At 42.2% G+C, this 19,418-nt stretch overlaps 1 protein-coding gene across 1 annotated transcript in view; it reads right to left on the reverse strand.

Annotated features, from left to right (window-relative positions):
- Nucleotides 1-6,824: 6,824 nt before the first annotated feature.
- LOC306733230 (calcium/calmodulin-dependent protein kinase type II subunit gamma-like) overlaps nt 6,825-19,418 on the reverse strand; it is a 32,350-nt gene continuing 19,756 nt past the window's right edge. Inside the window, exons 13-23 of the mRNA XM_079214437.1 lie at nt 19,021-19,083; nt 16,290-16,330; nt 15,478-15,561; nt 13,664-13,708; nt 13,443-13,488; nt 13,102-13,182; nt 10,797-10,937; nt 9,044-9,119; nt 8,757-8,851; nt 7,941-8,177; nt 6,825-7,648 (exon numbers count right to left, since the gene is read on the reverse strand). Coding sequence (XP_079070563.1) covers nt 7,945-8,177; nt 8,757-8,851; nt 9,044-9,119; nt 10,797-10,937; nt 13,102-13,182; nt 13,443-13,488; nt 13,664-13,708; nt 15,478-15,561; nt 16,290-16,330; nt 19,021-19,083 — 905 coding nt within the window. The 3' untranslated portion in view covers nt 6,825-7,648; nt 7,941-7,944. The remainder of the gene's footprint in view (nt 7,649-7,940; nt 8,178-8,756; nt 8,852-9,043; nt 9,120-10,796; nt 10,938-13,101; nt 13,183-13,442; nt 13,489-13,663; nt 13,709-15,477; nt 15,562-16,289; nt 16,331-19,020; nt 19,084-19,418) is intronic.

A 19,418-nucleotide genomic window follows, 5' to 3' on the forward strand; every position in this document is an offset into this window, starting at 1 on the left:
CTGAGAAATAGTAGCTTAAAAAAATGTGGGTTCAAACTCAAATAGGTCAACAAAGAAAAAATAAAATACAGAATTGAAGCTTCAACAACCAAACGGACCGTCCTCCTGCTTCCGGCTCCCGTTGACTCCTCCATTTCCTGTGCTAGAAAGTCTCTCTCTCTCTACCTATACATCTCTCTCTCTCTCTCTCTCTCTCTCTCTCTCTCTACCTATACATCTCTCTCTCTCTCTCTCTCTCTCTCTCTCTACCTATACATCTCTCTCTCTCTCTCTCTCTACCTATACATCTCTCTCTCTCTCTACCTATACATCTCTCTCTCTCTCTACCTATACATCTCTCTCCCTCTACCTATACATCTCTCTCTCTCTCTCTCTCTCTACCTATACATCTCTCTCTCTCTCTACCTATACATCTCTCTCTCTCTCTACCTATACATCTCTCTCTCTCTCTACCTATACATCTCTCTCTCTCTCTCTCTCTCTCTCTCTACCTATACATCTCTCTCTCTCTCTACCTATACATCTCTCTCCCTCTACCTATACATCTCTCTCTCTCTCTCTCTCTCTACCTATACATCTCTCTCTCTCTCTACCTATACATCTCTCTCTCTCTCTACCTATACATCTCTCTCTCTCTCTCTCTCTCTCTCTCTCTACCTATACATCTCTCTCTCTCTCTCTCTCTCTCTCTCTACCTATACATCTCTCTCTCTCTCTACCTATACATCTCTCTCTCTCTCTACCTATACATCTCTCTCTCTCTCTACCTATACATCTCTCTCTCTCTCTCTCTCTCTCTCTCTCTCTACCTATACATCTCTCTCTCTCTCTACCTATACATCTCTCTCTCTCTCTACCTATACATCTCTCTCTCTCTCTACCTATACATCTCTCTCTCTCTCTCTCTCTACCTATACATCTCTCTCTCTCTCGCTACCTATACATCTCTCTCTCTCTACCTATACATCTCTCTCTCTCTCTCTCTCTCTCTACCTATACATCTCTCTCTCTCTCTACCTATACATCTCTCTCTCTCTACCTATACATCTCTCTCTCTCTCTCTCTCTCTACCTATACATCTCTCTCTCTCTCTACCTATACATCTCTCTCTCTCTCTCTCTCTCTACCTATACATCTCTCTCTCTCTCTACCTATACATCTCTCTCTCTCTCTCTCTCTACCTCTCTCTACCTATACATCTCTCTCTCTCTCTACCTCTCTCTACCTATACATCTCTCTCTCTCTACCTATACATCTCTCTCTCTCTATACATCTCTCTCTCTCTCTCTACCTCTCTCTACCTATACATCTCTCTCTCTCTCTCTCTCTACCTCTCTCTACCTATACATCTCTCTCTCTCTCTACCTATACATCTCTCTCTCTCTCTACCTATACATCTCTCTCTCTCTCTCTCTACCTCTCTCTACCTATACATCTCTCTCTCTCTCTCTACCTATACATCTCTCTCTCTACCTATACATCTCTCTCTCTCTCTACCTATACATCTCTCTCTCTCTCTCTACCTATACATCTCTCTCTCTCTCTCTACCTATACATCTCTCTCTCTACCTATACATCTCTCTCTCTCTCTCTACCTATACATCTCTCTCTCTCTCTACCTCTCTCTACCTATACATCTCTCTCTCTCTCTACCTATACATCTCTCTCTCTCTCTCTCTACCTATACATCTCTCTCTCTACCTCTCTCTCTCTCTACCTCTCTCTACCGATACATCTCTCTCTCTCTCTCTCTCTTTCTATACCTCTCTCCCTCCCAGTGGAGCTCTGGAGGATCAGACAAAGGTAAGTGTTACTTTCCAATTAAAGCATGTAAAATAATGTTAACCACCTTGTGATCGCCCACATAAATAAATAACAAAACTGTCCAGAATTGAATAAAGAGTGGAATGCATGAACACAAAAACTACGCGTACTGTCATTTTTTGGAAAAACTCTGGGTGTCAATTGACCAAATGAATAAAAGGTGAAACTGTTAAACTGTTGGTGAGCAGCTAATGCAGCTGCCAAATATCTGATTCATTTTGTATTGTTTTTATTTTCTGGCTTAGTGTACCATGACTTTTTCATGATACATATTTAATACAAATTTCAAACGCATTTTTCATGACATGTTATACTATACTATACTTTGTTTTAATACTCTTTCAACCACATTTTGACGTGAGGTTTTTATTGACTTCTTACTATATAATTATTTTATTTGTTTTTATGACATTTTATTTTGACGACATACTATAATATTCTTTTTTATAGAAAATTTGAGCCCATATACATTTAAGTATACTTTTCTATTCAGTCTGTATATTAATATTCTTCTCTACTGTTTGTACTGTTTATTTATATTTATATTACTTGTTCTATTTTATTATTCGTTTATTCACTTGTGAGCAATGCTGCTGTAATCCTGTAATTTCTCCACTGCGGGACTAAAAGGATTATCTCATTTTATCTTATACTATGACTTCTGTTATGCCATGCTATACTATGATTTATTATAATGTTTTATATAAACTATATGATTACTTTTTTCTGACTTTTTTACCATGACTTTTTTATGAACTGTTATGACAAGTTATACTTTGACTTTTTCCTAAATGTTTTTGACAAACTATACAATTACTTCTTTTCCAAATAAAATAATAGGATTTTTTTACGATGCACTATATACTCAGACTTTTAAATGTGTTTTCCCCATGACATGCAATAATATTACTTTTTATGGAAAATGTTGATAAAAAGAATCCCCTTAATAAAAATGTCTTTTGTTTCACGGTACCTTTCTGTGTCACCTTCTCACACACCTTCACACACACACACACACACACACACACACACACACACACACACACACACACACACACACACACACACACACACACACACACACACACACACACAGTGAAGCGGCGATCCAGCTCAACTATTTTTCACCATTGGGTGAATATTTATGAAACTAAAGACATTAATATTTCCCTTAGTGGTCTTGTAAATCAATGCTATGATCCTAACTTAACACCAGAGCTCTACGTCTTTAAGTAAATCTGAAAAGAAATAGTTAGACATATTGGGAAAGGCTTATTAGGTTTTTCTTGTTGAAAGTTTAATGGACAGCGCATGTATTCGCCGTAGCTTTATGCAGAGGTATGAATGCAGACATGAATGCCAATCTCATATCTGTATTGTAAATATTCTAAAACCAGGAGACTGTTAGTTTGTGTCTCCAGTCTTTGTGCCAAGCTGTAAAATAAATCCCCCTTACAGCAGCGCCACAGCTAACCAACTGCAGGAAGTCGCTCCACAGAAACAGTTTGCAAGTTTGCCTCTGCAAAAACAAAACTTCATGTTTTACATGGAGGTTTTTGTTAGATTATTTCTTCAGTGATATTTGGAGATGCTGATCAGTGGATTCTTCTTTTTGTTTTATTTAATCTTTAAACAGAGGCCGGCTAACTGTCTCCGAGTGTACACACACGAGTGGCATCAATCTTTAGAATTTTAGCATTTCACCCAAGACTACACTTAAAAGAAAATGACATTTCTCATAGATTACAATTGCGATTAACAAACTAAACCAGTCGCTTAAACTCTGAGAATTAAAACTCAACTGAAGCTTCTGACCGAACAAACAGCACAGCGGGAAAATAGTTGAGGCCACCTAAAAATGACTTCACTGTGCGCCAAGTTTTCAAAAGATAGTTTACGTAATAAACCTTTTCTAAAACCGTTAGAACCGGCATTTTAACAACGTCGTCTATATCTGCAACAGAAAGGTCAAGCAAAAGACTAACTGTCTACGGTGGCCCTATTTTTTTTTATAAATACACATTGTCATGTTTTTTTGGAGGTGCTGCATCTGTTTAGAAAATATTGGATGATTTGCATGAGCTCGGAGATGAAAAAAGAAAAGGAAACACGTCCTTCACAACCTCGACAAAGTCAAAAGTAATTTAGATTCAGGAGGCTCGCTCCGGGGCAGCTTCTCTACTAATTTTATTGACACGAAGAGTCGAAGGTCAGAGTGCTGACAAGACACATCCCCTCAAGAGTTTCTCCCTTTTTGTGTCTTTTAGAAAGTATGTGGTAAAGTAGTGAGAGCCCAAGTTAACCAACTGCTGAGCTCTCCTCATTAATCACACAGAAAGCAGAGGAACCAGGGGGAGCTGTCCTACATCCCATGGACACACACGCACAATCCTTAAAATAACTGGGCCCCATCATAAATAACACCAGAAAACCTTTTAAATATTTTTTTTTAATAAGGCTGCAGCATTACTCAACACTTCACAGCGCTCAATCCAGCTAAAATAAGAGCAGAAGACAGAACAAAGAAGTGGTGAGACGGCGCGATGCACGAGCTGTTGAATGGATAGCAGTGCTAGTTTCATCCCGTGTGTGTGTGTGTGTGTGTGTGTGTGTGTGTGTGTGTGTGTGTGTGTGTCTGTTAATGGCCCTGGAGGATATGCAGCGTTATTCAGGCTTAATCTGACTTTGTGATGACAGGCGCAGGGTGGCGTTCAGAGCATCCAGCCAGCCGCAGAAACATCATCCAGTTTTATGTGTTTTTTTTTTCCTCAAATCAAAACCTTTTGTTCCTTTAACAGCTAGCGTCTTCATGCTAAATGCCACCGGAGACTAAAAAGTTTCCTAAAAAAAAAAAAAAAAAATTGGACACGACTGCGTGAGCGGATATTCAGCATGACCAATCAATGTTGCAGTGTTACATAATCAGAAACGTGTGTTGCATATCTCCATTAGCTCCATATTTGGTGATTTTCAGGTTTGAGACTGCTGATGAAAATCCTGAAATCCAAGCTGAACAGATCAAAAATGCACGGGCCAAAAAAGGGCCGTTATGTTGTCATTTTGGGGATACATTGTTTCACCCCAGACAGAACAGGTATGTTGCACCAGAGGAGCAAGGGAGAGTTTCTGCAGGTGGTTCAGGGAAAGGATGGAGCACAAACGAGATCAGACATGACGGAGAAGGCGTTGGAGAAAATAAACCAGTCGAGAGAGAGGAACCAGTGCTGAAATAGTATTTTTATTAAATACTTTTAAGATCCAATTTTCGAAGAATAACAAAGCTATGATGAAGACCAACTAACACTCAGACAAACACTTGATAGTCGTCAATTCATGGTTGTATTTCATTGTACATCATGATCATGCAAAAAAACTCCAGCATCCGTGTGAAGGCTGGGGGAGAAAGCGCAGCCCAATAATATATCATCACAACGCAGGGAAAACATCGAGGGCCTCATACCAAGCTACGGCTCCTGAATCCTTTTTTTAAAAATTTTGCGGGTTTTTTTTTCTTCTTTTTTTAGTAATATATTTTTCATGTCACCTATTCAACATTCTGGATGGAGGATATTCTTATTTCAAAAGATGCAAATATCATATATTAACACTAGGCTCCATCCTTATTCAGGTAGGTACATGGTAGAAATGTGTAACTGAAACATGCATATAACTAGGTCTCCGCTCTGGTTCAACAGTGTAGGTCACACAAACCTGCACACCCACACCAACTCTTCCTCTGGCTTTCACAACTCCTCTCAACTGAGCAGGCACCGTTTATACCCACTTGGGTAGATTACCTTTTTAAAATGATTTAGTCGTGATCAATCTGTGATCACTCAATCTGTAATTTGTGTCGTCTTTACTTCCTCCCTCTTTTCCCTTTTTTTCCATGTATATTTTTTCCTGTGTACGAGGGAGAGTGCAGAACTCCAGCTTGGCAGATCGGCAAATTACCAAACGACAAGTTAACAGCAACAGCGACGACAACAAAAAAACTCAAACCAGTAACACGGGAACAGAGAAACGACAGAGAGCGGTACAAATAAACATCTCAAGAGCAGGAGGGGGCTCGTCGGTACGCGGGGACAATATCGGAGTGAGAGGGCGGGGTTTAAGATACGGCCTTCGCGAATGGATGGAGACGATTAAGCAGCACAGCAAGGGTGGCACCTTGGTCACACAGCAGAGGTGCAGATATGTTACAAAGTCTAAACACACCACCAGGCGTGTGTGTGTGTGTGTGTGTGTGTGCATATGATATAAAGAGACGGCTCACAGCATTGTGGGGTCAGGAGTTAAGAACACTACGATGAAGGTCTTCATGTTTAAAAACGATTCTTTAAGCAAAAAGGGGTAAAACTATTTTTCCAACCGGTTTATTTTATTCCCTGTCTCTAAAAACAGTCTTACGGCCACGGGACTAAATCTGGTCGCCCACACGAGTGTTTATTTATTTTGTCGTCAATGATGGAGAGCTACCAATATCTTTAAAAAGGAAGTACTTTCAGGAGTAGAATTAAAACAAAAATTTAAATCGCGGAGGAAAATGTAAACTAGGCCGGGGTCACAGAGGTCATGGGGCGGTTCCCGGATGCACAGGATGAGTGTCTCTTAGATACATGTACATATATTACACTTTTCTACATATATCTATACATACACTGTATTTACACAGTGATTATAAACAAACCAGGCCCTTGCAGAAAGCAGAGAAAAGGAGCGGGAGGGTTAAAAGAGGAGATTGTTTAAGAGGGAGGGATGAATGAGGGAGAGGGAACGGGCAAACATGCAAAACGCAGACGCCTTTCCCGTCCCGCTCTCTCCCTCCACTGCATACAGACGACACAACGTGTTCACACGTTAGATTTAAACTTGCACAATTAAAATCCCTCTTTCTTTCTTTTTTTTTGCTTTAAAAAAAAAAAAAAAAAGGAGGCTTGAATATAGGATCAGTCAGACAAAAAAAAAAAAAAAAAGGCTTCGGTCATTCACAGAAATGCAAACGGAACAAAGACGTTAAAACACAACAAAAACACGTAACCGCAAATAAAAACACCCGGCCCCCCAACAACACGATTTTCCGTTCGGTCGGAAAAAAACAAGCACACAAACGAAAACACATAGAACACATAGAAAGCCTAAAGTTCTACACTTTGGTGCTTCATGTTTTTGATATCAAGTTTCTCTCGTCATCAAGTTCCCTGACTGAGCAGACTTGATTTTTTTCCCCCTCTAGAATTCAGATGGGGAAACCTCCCTACATCTTTACATCAACGTCCGGGTAACGAGCACAACACTTTCTACCCGGTAATCCCTAGAATGCCAAAACATGTGTCCAAAATCTCAGCTGCTAACCTCGCTCTCCCTTCTGTTCCTCCCTTATTAGATAGTGAATATAAATGCTTGGTTGGGTTTTGGTGGTTTCTGGTACATCTAGTCATAATTTACACAGCATATTCATAACTCATACTCATAAACTGTCACAAGTTCAACTGTAAATCCTCTCCTCACGCAGGACGTCTCATGTCGCGCGGGCAGAAAAAAGATGGCTGCCATGGGGAGGGATAGAGGGCAAAGACTCGCCCTCCAATCAGGCGCCAGATGCATGCATCATCCCATGGGGGCGGTGTCTTGTGTTCAGCCGGCCCCCAGCAGGTCAAAGGGGGGACAGGATTGGTTGGTATCGTGGAGAGGGATGCGATCTTGCCCGGCCGGGCTCCTGGCACTAGCCACTCCACGCAGAGGACGTGCCTCTTAAACACGCTCGCTGAAAAAAAACTGCCCCCCAAAACACACACTCCAGTAGACTGGAGGCTCAGGACCACTGGAGGGGAGAGAGGAGGTAACAGGCCGAAAAGTCAATTCCGAAACAAATTAAATGATGCATTGTAATTTAATTTGTTCAGTGTAGCTGGTGGAGTAGAAATAAGTTATCCAACATATACTAGTGCTTGCTGTTAACTTAAAACATGCGATTATAGGACCTTTCCAGTTATTCTGATAACAGATGGCTGTATTTGTAGAAAGAGACCAGCTCTGTGAAACCAGGTGTCCAGTGGGAGGAACCAAGGTGTTTCTACACACAGTGACTTTAACAATGTGTGCGAGAGGAGTACCTGATCACTGTAGTGGTGCAGCAGGAGCTCCAGAGCAGTGGAAGTGAACGTTGAGCCACTTGCCCTCGCGGCGATGCCACACCCGGGTCTCCTCCGATTGGCTGGACCGAGGGCGGCCCGTGGTGTCCACAAACTGTGTGAGCCGGATGTAGGCGATGCACGCGGCCTCCTCGCCAATCAGGTGCACGTGTGGGTTGAGCAGAGTGGTGTGCACCGGCTTGCTGTTCTTGCTTAGCACTGGGTGGAATAAAGAGAGACGCATCAAGTAAAATACCACACAGGCTGGATTCTGAGGGGTTTTTGCACTTCCTTTCTGTATGTTGTGGTTTACATGCAAGTAACTTAAAATCCAATTTATTAATATTATTATGATTAAAAAAAAAAAAAAAAGCAATGTCTTTGTGTAACTCCTGTTGCTGTATATCATCTGAAAGCTTCAGTACTACAATTTGAAACCACATCAACTGCTTTGATGGGAAAGTCGAAATTTTTTACAGTTTGCTTTATGTTGACAATAAACTGAATCTGTTATTTTATATCTGCTATTTTTCAGACAAAACAACCAACGTTGTCACAAAGTCACACTGGCTCTGTGAACCGAGAAGTGACATATTAGAGATCAATTCATTAATAAAGAGAGCATTTGGAAGTAAAATGTACTAGATATTTCTCCAAAAAACGACTACATTTCCTGGTGATCCTCTGAGTCGAAACTTCACTCAGCTGGTATTCTCAATAGATTTTTTTTTTTTTAAAGTAAAGAAAAAAAACATTTGCATTGTGTGTGTGTTTGCTCGTGCATATGAGGAGACTCACAGTTATCAAAGTAAAACTTGTGGAAGTCCATGCCCTCCACCAGGTTCCCCAGGGCCTCGGGTTCAAAAGAGGTGAGTCCAGGATCACAAATCCTCCTGAGAAAGAGCAGCAAGACGGAAGTATGAGCAGGTGAAAACACAATGAGAGACAAGAGAACGGAGGAAGACAAAGCGCCAACATGAAGACAACTCTAATGAATCCTGTTGGCGCATTAACTTGATTTGACTTCTTGCAGAACGCACCGAGCCACTCGCTGCGTTTCTTTGTACACACGCAGTGGTACTCACGTGTAGGCATCGAAATCCCCATTGTTGATCGCTTCAATCAGCTGCTCCGTTATCTTGATGATCTCCTGTTTACGAGCTGCAGAAAGAACGAGAGAGAGAGAGAGAGAGACACAGACAGACAGATGGTAAATGGTGAGAAGGTTGTTAGGAGGCGAGACAACAATTAACTCTGTGGTGGTTTGGCTTGATGACATTTTTGCTCATCACTTCCAGCTCCTGCCTTCCCTTCAGGCTCTCTAGGTCTGTGGCTGCAGCTCGACTCTCCTCTTTAACCTCATCACTCAGTCACAAGCAGCTTACCAACTGCAGCTCGACCTCATCACTGTCTGTCGCTCTGCTTCTCACCTTCTGCGCGACACAAAAACTGACTAAACGCTTCTCTGTGCTGCGTGAGCACACACTGCCACCCAAACAAAAACATCCGGCTTGTCAACAACACAGGCCGAGTTAAACAAACACAAAGGAAACTCAAGAAGCACTTCCTTGCTTTTTCTCGAGCTTCCAAAACAGAGTTTGATAAATAATGACGACTGAGCAAAGTCGCCATGCTCACTATCCACTGAGGTGTGATAGAAAGCTCCAGAAAAAGACAGTAAGTGGACTTTGAGCTAAGAATAATAAGAATTAAGAACCAACCATAAACTAACTTTTCCAACTTTCAGAACTAAATTACATGATATATCTTTATTTTGAGGTATAAATTACAGCTGCCTCTGACCAGGTTTGGTAATAAATAAACAGTTCATACATTTCCCCACTGACCAAAAATATGGTCGTGCAAAAGTTTTCTGATATTTCTATACATATTTTCTAATATTAGGATACCGATGCTAGATCAATGAAAAAAAAAGAGGAAAAGTTTCAACACTACATAACTGAGCCTTCAATAAAAAAGCAATCTTAAAAGAGAAAAGGCTGACAACATCCTATATTTCTCTTCTCGCCATCAAATCCCATCAAAAAGACCAAAACCAACAATGAACTCCTCCGACCAAACATTATTCCACAGAGCGCTATTGTCGTCCAAAAATGGTTAAAAACATTAATGAACACTGTAGATCATGTTTGACCCAATCCCACATAAACTGTCCTGATGCCTTAAATACCCAATAGAGCATGAAAGGTGTATTAATCCACAGCTGAAAATAGTCCCCAACAAATGCACTACTAAATCCTGTTTCAGCCACGTTTTCTGAAAACCACAGTGCCCGGCTGTTCGAGGATCCTTGGTATAAAAAAAATAATTATAATTTATTTTTAAGATGTACATCTTCATTGTTGTTTTGTATCACAGGCATGGTGGAAGTCAATAAGGATTGGACGACTGAAACATTGTCGGTATTGGTCTTTTGGTGGAGCCATAAATATATATGTACATCAACTAACACCAGTCGTATTTCTCAAGTCATCTGACCAAGTGATTGTCCTTATTTTGGTCATTTTCCTCGTTCCTTGCAGTTAATATAAATTAACTCTTTCAGGACTTGAACATGTATCAAACCAGCTGTTATTTTCCAATACATGTGGAGTTATTCGCCTCATTTCAAGTCTTAAAACAGAAGAAAATGAACCAAAAACAAGTCAAACGTTTAGAGAGAACGATTCGTTATGATGGATATTATCTGCAGGCATTATTTCTCCATTCCTGAGAAAACTTTCATTTCAGAGATGCAAGGTTTTTAGTGAGCGAAAGCTACCGTGATTAGACGACAAGGAAAGCTTTAGTCAAATTAGTCAGGACTGTGTTTCTTACTCTGCTTAGTGTTGCTTATAGCAGCGACAGCGTCGCTCCCTAGCGGAGCGGCAGGCATGGAGGACTGTGAGAACTCAGAGTCAGGGCAGGAGCTGTTGCCTGTGCTGTTCCATGCCATGCGCTTTACTTCATGCGGTGGAACTGAAACACATAACGGATGGTCAACAAACAGGAAACACATGGGTGGATGACAGAAACGTACATGTGATGATCATCCACACACACACACACACACACACACACACGCACACACACCATGCAGTAAAATATGTGACAAAACCGAACGAGACAAATTGGATGCGGGTTAGTGTTGAGTAAAAGGAGTGAAACAAACGAAGAGTGAGTGTGGCTTTCTGACAGACATGCAGATGGGTAACATGAGGACAGGATGGCAGCTGGAAGCGAGTTCAGCAGCTCTGGTTGTGATGCTGCGTGATGTGGAAGTCATTCAACTGCCTGCCCTGCTCACGTCAACTGGGCTCTTAATGCTCATATACATTAACAAAGCCTCGTCCGATGAGCTGCAGCACCCAGCGGACAGAGGGGATCGAAGCCATTGTGTGTGATTAACTCAAAGTTATGCCTGTGAGGAAACCTAGCATGTTCAGGAAGTACGGTGGGAGTGGAGGAGTCACACAGGAGAGGAGGAAATAGGACGAGGAGGATGATATTAGACTGTCCCCTTCGTGCAGGTGTGTCTGACGAGAGCAGGAGGACCAGAGGTCAAGAGACGAGAGGAGAGATTACAGTGTAAGAGGGCAAAGAGGCGAGGTAACGACAGTGTAGGAGAGAGAAATGGAGAATACATTAGAGAAGATTAAAGAACATAATAGAGAATAAAAGCATCAAGAGTAGAGAGAGGAGAGGAGGAGAACATGTGAGGACAAAGAGGAACATGATGCCCTGTGGGGCAGATGGTTCCAGTAAAGTCAGACAGGCTGAAGGGCCTGTCAGACTGGGAGGCCGGTTAGGACACACAGCTGCAAGGTAAGCAAGGCCTGTCACATTAGGAGGACAAGGGGATAGATGCTGTGATCACCAAAAACACACACAGACACTCGCACACACTCACACACATTTCAGGGTTCCCACAGTGGCCCTAATGAAGAGTTCCTTTTTTTCCAGGTGTCTATGACCTATAAAATAAGTCCTTGTCGTTTATATATTGTTAAAGTTTGTTCTGAGCACAGCTAAGTTTAGTCCAACTGGTGAGGCAGTTCATGTGAAGATTTTGATAGTACAGCATTGATGGATATACACAACTGGAAACCGTCTGCAATCAGTGTAAAACGAGTTCTAAAATGCAACTTGGGTCTAATTTTTGGAGATTTAGATTAATGATTAGTATAACGTTGCACTCAAAGTTATTAGCATTATAAAACTCTGTTAAAAATCTGTTACATTCATAAAAGGCAGGGCTGCCTGTTCAGATTTGAAAATTTGGGAAAACAGCATTGTGTTGGATCAGGAATCGTTATTGGTAGATAATCTCAAGTTGTTGCAATTTTGATACCATTTGGTGCAAAAAAAGAAATATTGGCCACTCAAGAATTTATATAATTCATTAAAAATCCCATAGAAAAAGTTCTGCTGTGAATTGGTACCATCTAAATGTTAATAAAGCCTCGGATATACTTTCCGCAAGAACATGAGACAATGTGGACTCTTGACGAGGATCGTTTGGGATCTTTTATTCTCCGGTGCGGATTTCTCCACCCGGCATTCTCAAAGCTTATAAAAATTCCCCATTTACTCCGCCCATTTGCATCCATAGTTAAAATATTTGGGCTGTGCACAAAACCCCCCATGAAGGATGGTGCGATGTCACTCTGGCTGTGCGGACCATCACGGTTATATATATAAAAATCCAGACTTTTGCCAAATCAACAATAACAATTATGCTTAGTCGATGTGCAAAGAATGGGACTTTGGGGTTTGTTTAAAGCTTCTCGTGCCTGCTTTTTATTGATCGCTGGTTAGTTTATTTTTACCAATTGGAATGATGTGCAAACCTAACAAAATGTAACCGGACTCATCTTTTAATTGAATCAAATAAATGCCAAAATCAAATCAATATCTGGATTCTCTGAATGGAGTAGTTCACATTTTTTAAACATAGAAACCAACAACACAAATTCCAAAACGAGTGGGAACCCTCAAAAACAGCTTGGTGGATCAGAGTGAGGAGGCTCAAAGATTGCCAGTGACTACAAAAAGCCAGGGTGGGAGTGGGGTGAGGGAGGGAGGGTGTTAGGTCCTTGCCAGTGGCGACCGTATAGCTTCTGGTTGCCATGGATAAACTTACTGGCAGGTGAGCTTTGAGGTGAGGGCAGAAGTGGGGGCATCTCCTCTGTGGCGCTGCTCTGACTCTGCACCGAACTGTCCGCTAGAACACACACACACACACACACACACACACACACACACACACACACACACACACACACACACAAAACGCAGCCAGACACACAATAAAATACATTCATATATACACACACACACACATCACAGGCACAGTCAAGAGTGTGAGAGACATGTGTTGTGTCTCCACACAACTGCCAGTCAAATACACACACTTTACTAGATAGGAGAGAGAAAGAGAGAGTGGATAAGAACAGGACTAAAACACTTGACCAGCGTTCCTACCTTTCATTTCCTCCTCGTCGTTGGTGGTGTTGCTCTCCGTTGATCCCTGGAGTGCAGAGACAAAAAGAAAGATACTGAAATTAACACGGCCCGCTCCGAGGTCCAACATTCCTGAGACTGGAGAAGCTGGGCGGCGCTCGGACACACACACACACACACACACACACACACACACACACACACACACACACACACACACACACACACACACACACACACACCTTGACTCCATCAGGAGGGTTGTGCACCACGGTGCTCTGAGATTCCTGTGATGCAGAACACCAGTTAGTCCAACACATCAGAACCCTGAACCAGTGCTTCTCAACTGGGAGCCATACCTCAGTCAACACTCATTCATAAGAGTTGGACACAGAACCAAAGGCTCGGACGGAGAGATGATTCATTACCATCATTTAGGGCTCCAATCAATGATTTCTTTCATTATCGATTAATATACTTAACTATTAAATTCATCAGTACAATTAGTTGAACATAGTTTGTTCTATAAAATGTCAGAAACATGCTCAACGAAATTTCCCAAAGCCCAAGAATGACATTCTAATTGCTTCTTCAGTCTGGGCAACTGTCTGAAACCAAAAGGTATTCAAGTTTACCATCATAGAAGATTAAGAATATTACAATAAAAAATATTCACATTTAAGAAGCTGGAGCCGGGAATTTTTATTAAAGCATCCACAATTCATTGGATTGTTGCAGGTTAGTTTTTCTGTTGACTAATTTACTTTGATTGGAATCACACTGTGAGGATATCATGAAGGGCTTCTTAAGCTTAAATGATTAAATCATGGAGAAAAATTTAATTAAAAGCCAAGTTTGGTTTCAGTTTCATCTCAGGCTTCAACTAAATATTATTTTAAATCATCGATTTGTCTGCCAATCACTTTCATAATTTAATTTACCTCTTTGGTCTATAAAATGTCACATTTTCTCACAATCACATCTTGTTTTATCCAACCGAAAGACATTATTTTAAAGATGAGAGAAAAGCAGCAAACCCTTACATAAGAGAAGCTGCAACCGGAGAACCGATTGCATTTTTCCTTCTTTCAGTCCAAAAAGTTGAACAGATAATCCAAAAAGTTGCCGATTCATTTTTAGTCTGTTTACTAATCAATTATTTGTTTCAACCCTCGTTTCATCTGATGCAATACATACAAGGGGGATGCAGTACTTGGAATTGAGCGTCAATAATTTATGTTTTTTGCATACATTTGCAATTATGCAATAATCTAATTAATATTGTGATATTGATTTTAGTCATATTGCCCAGGCCTACCCATGGCCTTCTTTGGGGTCCTGCACCACCAGTTGAGAAGCACTACCTGACCAGACCAGACAGTGTAATATGTATCCATACTGGTACAATATGTAATATGCAGTGCATGCTATTAAAGCATCCTAAAATAACAACATGCTAGTACTGGACGAGAGCCCGATGAAAGACGTTTGGCAGTATTCTGAGGATGTCAATGAGGATGTAATGGTGGCAGGATAAACAGGGTGGAGTGAGAGACATGGTTGGCTGTTAGGGTAGCTGGTTGCAAGGCGGTGTCGACTTTAGTGGGGAAGTTAAGGGATAAGTTAAGGGATAGCTGGTTAAGCATGGGGATCAGCGAATACCACAGAGGCCATTTCAGGATGAGAATAGATTATACTTAGACATCATCCAAACCAGGACATAAAGTTATGTAAAGTTCATGCTCTTTAGGAACCTAAAAAAGTGCACATGTGCAGCCCGAGATTCAAAGTAACGAGCATTTTTTTTTTAAAAATCATTTTCAAAAAGTTTGATATACATGTACAATTCAGGAACACATGTGCACCTTGGGGAGGTAAAATGGGCAGAGCGGGGTACTGCCGGGTCAGGGGATGTTACGGTGCAACATCTCCTGTGCGGTAGACGAAGGGTGCCAAGCAGCAACTATGACGATGGAGGGTGAGGCACAACGGGCAACTAAGCAACTACTGGTTGGGCTTAAGAGGCGGGAACCAACACTGCGGCGGCCTACTGTACCATCTGGGCGTTGGTGGCCATGTTGGTGTCTTTCATGGCATTGATGGCGCTCACTATACTGTTCTTACTGTTGTTGGTAGAAGGCTGGGACGAGAACGCAGACACTCAAAGTGAACACATACGTTACACACACACACACACACACACACACGTAGATGCATTAGAATTAGACCTTTTAGTGAATGGGGCTAATGTTGGTCGAGGCTCCCAGGCTGTTGAGAGCTAACAGGGTAAATGAGAGGGTGAGTGCCACAGAATGGCCTCTAGATCATCCTTTTAACTGCCTCACTAACTCTCTATGCCTCCGCCACTTAACTGCACAGAGAGACCCCTGGGGCAGGGGAGAAAGAGGGAGGCAGGAGAGAGGAGAGAGGAGAGAGGAGAATGACGGACACTGCTCGGAAAAGAGAGTAGCAAACCGCTGACTAAGACTAAAAAAGGTGAATGAATAAAACCTACATGTGACTGAAATTGGAGGAATAAACAGTTAAACAGAGTTTCTCAAACTTGGATGGGATAAAAGGAATGGGATGTAAAAACAGGCCACAGAAAGGTTGAGAAACCCTGCGGTGGTGCATAACCCCCTATAGAAGGGAATGGAGAATTTGAGCCAAAAGAAAACTGTATTAAAACCGACAAAAGGAATTACGGCATGAAAAAGATATTCCTCAACATAATAGATAATGTGAGCTTGAGAAAGTCACTGAGCGGTCCAGAAAAAGAAGGCAAAAAAGGGGGTCAGCTAGTGGAGGAGAGACCGGACATAATATAGGAGAACAAAAGAGGGCAGAGAGGTGACGGGACAACCTTACCTTAGCAGAATCCGACTTCTTGTTGAGTAAACTTTTGCATGCTGTAATAAAAAGAAAAGAATAAGAATGATAGAAAGGAAGAAAAAGGGGTTCATGTTTACTGTTGACGACAGCTTCAATGCCAATCCATCAGCTCTTTCACAGCTTTTATAGAAATCCTCAACTTAAGCAAAAGCCTAGATCTACAATTTGTCATATCTATGAAACCACCTTAGTCGAGCTTTTCAAGGCAGAGTAAGTCTAGATGTTCCCAAAGAATAACATGCATTTAATGGATTTCTCTGCATTTTTTCCCCTTTGGCTGTACAAGCTGCTACACTCTGCAAAACCCATTCTCCTCATAATCCATTCATTGCCATCTGGGGAGAAAAAAAAAAAAAAAGAGTAACCTGAGAGCAAAGTAAACTTCCTAAATCCATTTCCTGTCTGAAGGACCCCAGTAGATGTAAAAAGAGAGCGATGGTCAGACTCAAACTGCCGCCAGGATTGACGGCAATGAGCTTGGTTAATGTAAAAACATTGATTTCCTTTAAGGGCCCCAGTCACTTTTCCCTCTCAGTCTAAAGCTCTCAACTGGCGGTTGCTTCCTTTTCTCTAATTTTCTATTGACACACACGTTCCAAAAATCTTATCTTGTGTTTCTTACCTTCCAAAAAGGAATTGGAGAGGGAAAGAGGGGGGGAGAGAGGGGAGGGTTGAAAGAGAGGTCTTAGTATTTCAATACAGGAGAGTGGAGATAAGGGGCACAGCATTTACAGCAGCGAACATATCAAGTGACAACTCGTGGCTCTTTAATCTTGGCTGTTGCGCCGACACACAGCCTCTATCTTGGGCTGGTCATGCAGAATCCAAAGAAACTAAATTATATATAAATATAAAAAGAAACATTGTCATTCCTCTACCAGGTAAAAGAGATCGGGTTGTTCAGTGCACAAACATCCACTCTTAAAACGGCTAAATCTTCTACCCAACAGCCATCAATTGTGACAGCATGGGAACACCACCTTCACATGCTCTCTCAAATCCGGCCTTCACTTCCTCCAAAAGAGAATGATCACCAATTTCACATGACATGATGGGTAAAGTCAAGATGACCCTCAGTGGGAGAGGTGCACCACTCAAAAGACACATACCAGCTTGATGATGAACAGATAAGAACGGATTAGAGAGCATCTCAAGTTTTATCTCCCAAGAACATTTTACGAGTTACAACCACATGAAAAGGCAAACGTCTCACTAGAAACCTACAGAAATGCACATTACTGTCACATAATTGCTGTAATGAGATTAAAAAGGGAACATCGTGAGCAAACTGCCAAGCCTCGTTTCAGCCATCCTCTACAGAGCTCTGCAAGGAAGCAGTTATAGTATAAAAATAAAATACAAGAATATTTGAAATAATCAGTGACATCAGAGGACCAAAAGCGCCACCAAAAAAATAACATTGGGTTGGACGATTACAAGAGGAGGAGCGCTGAGTCGTCCAATCTGGAATGATGACGTCACACATGAGATTTACGAAAACTTACAAAACAGTCGACTTGGTCCAGTCCTTGTGAGGAAGCCCCGCGGTCGGAAGGGCTATAGCTGACAATCAAACCATCACAGCGCACCAATCACACATACCAGCATTGATTCATCTCCCCTTTCACCTTCATCCTACCTACACATAGATCCTAGTTTCCTATGGAGAGATGTATGTACACTGTAGAGCAAAGAAGATTTTCACGTCTGAAAAAAGGCGACAGGAAATCCAGTCTGCTCCACATTGTCTGTCTCTAAAGTACTCGATCCATGGAGCCACCAGCGGAATCGCCGACCTTCACCACCCAGCGGATTGAGAGCTGAGTCTGATTTTAGTACTTTCAAAACAAAGGAAACCATCCTTCTGTTCGTGGAGAATTAAGTGAACACGTCAGTGGGTGTTTGACAAACGTTGGTTTGTGGCAATCTTTCAAAAGAGACATTGAGGCATTTTTTGAAGGTACTAAAACAGTCCTCAGGAGGGGGGAGATGAGACTTGGGATGCCTTTTACCTCAAGGTATTCATCTGGACGGCTGCACAACGGCGATGGTTTCAGCAGCAGCAGCAAAGGCAGCACCCCCATCCTCCGCCTCAGTCTAAACATCTCCCCCATCTTCTCAACATCCGCCTCTTCCCTCCCCACCAGACCCAGGTTCGACGATGGCAGCACGCCAACCCAGCTCTTGCCGGCCCCCTGCAGTGTCAGTTCCCTGCCCCAGAAATACATGCCCCTCCTCATCCCCTGCCCCAGTCTGCCCTGTGCTCGGCCGGGGGAGAGCACAGGGGTGCATGGGGTCAGCTGGAAGTCAGGATGGAGCTTGCTAGAAGTGATTATATAACTAAGTTGGGAGATGAAATGGGGGTAATGAGGTCTAGGCTGAGTGGTGGTGAGATTTAAATGTAAAAAAAAAGCACTTTGGAGCGCAGGTTGAACTGAATCGATTAGCATTAAGTGATGCTGATGTGCATGATTGCGTGTATAAAATGTGACATCTTTGCAAAAGAGCAAAGACAACGCGTTTCTATATGACCCTATATTAACAGAAATCTGTGCGAGTATGCATGCATGTGTGAATATCAATGGAGATGTGGCAGAGGCTGCATGCAGGAGTTTGTGGGTTATAATGGGGTCCCACCCTGTCCTATGACCCAAAGAAGTAAGCTGTGTGTGGAGAGGAAGTGGACGGGCGTGTCTCTGGGACGTACCTTCCTGAGCCAGTGAGGCCGTGGAGGAGGCGGCAGCAGCAGAGTTGGTATGCTGCCGGCCCACTATTGGACAGAAATGCTACAGTTGGGAGGGGCTGATCAAATTAGGCAGCTCGATCTCACTCTGTTCAAATCGTGGGCCTAGAAAGCTACAGGGCGTGCTGGCTGCAGCCCAGACGTATCACAAGGTTTGATAGAAAAGGGCTAAAGCAAAGACGTGCACCCCTGTGGTTCCCTAGGCCCAGGGTTGAAATCATTAGCCATCGATCGGCCAATTATTTAGAGGATGAGAACAAAGCTTCAAGGAAAACAAGTCACTCTCGGCAGACTGAGATAAAAACACAGAATTTTAGCAGTCACCTTGCCCCCAACATAAAAATATCTAAAAAGTCTAAGCT

This window comes from Taurulus bubalis (genome assembly GCF_910589615.1).
Source record: "Taurulus bubalis genome assembly, chromosome: 2".
Classification (NCBI taxonomy): domain Eukaryota; kingdom Metazoa; phylum Chordata; class Actinopteri; order Perciformes; family Cottidae; genus Taurulus; species Taurulus bubalis.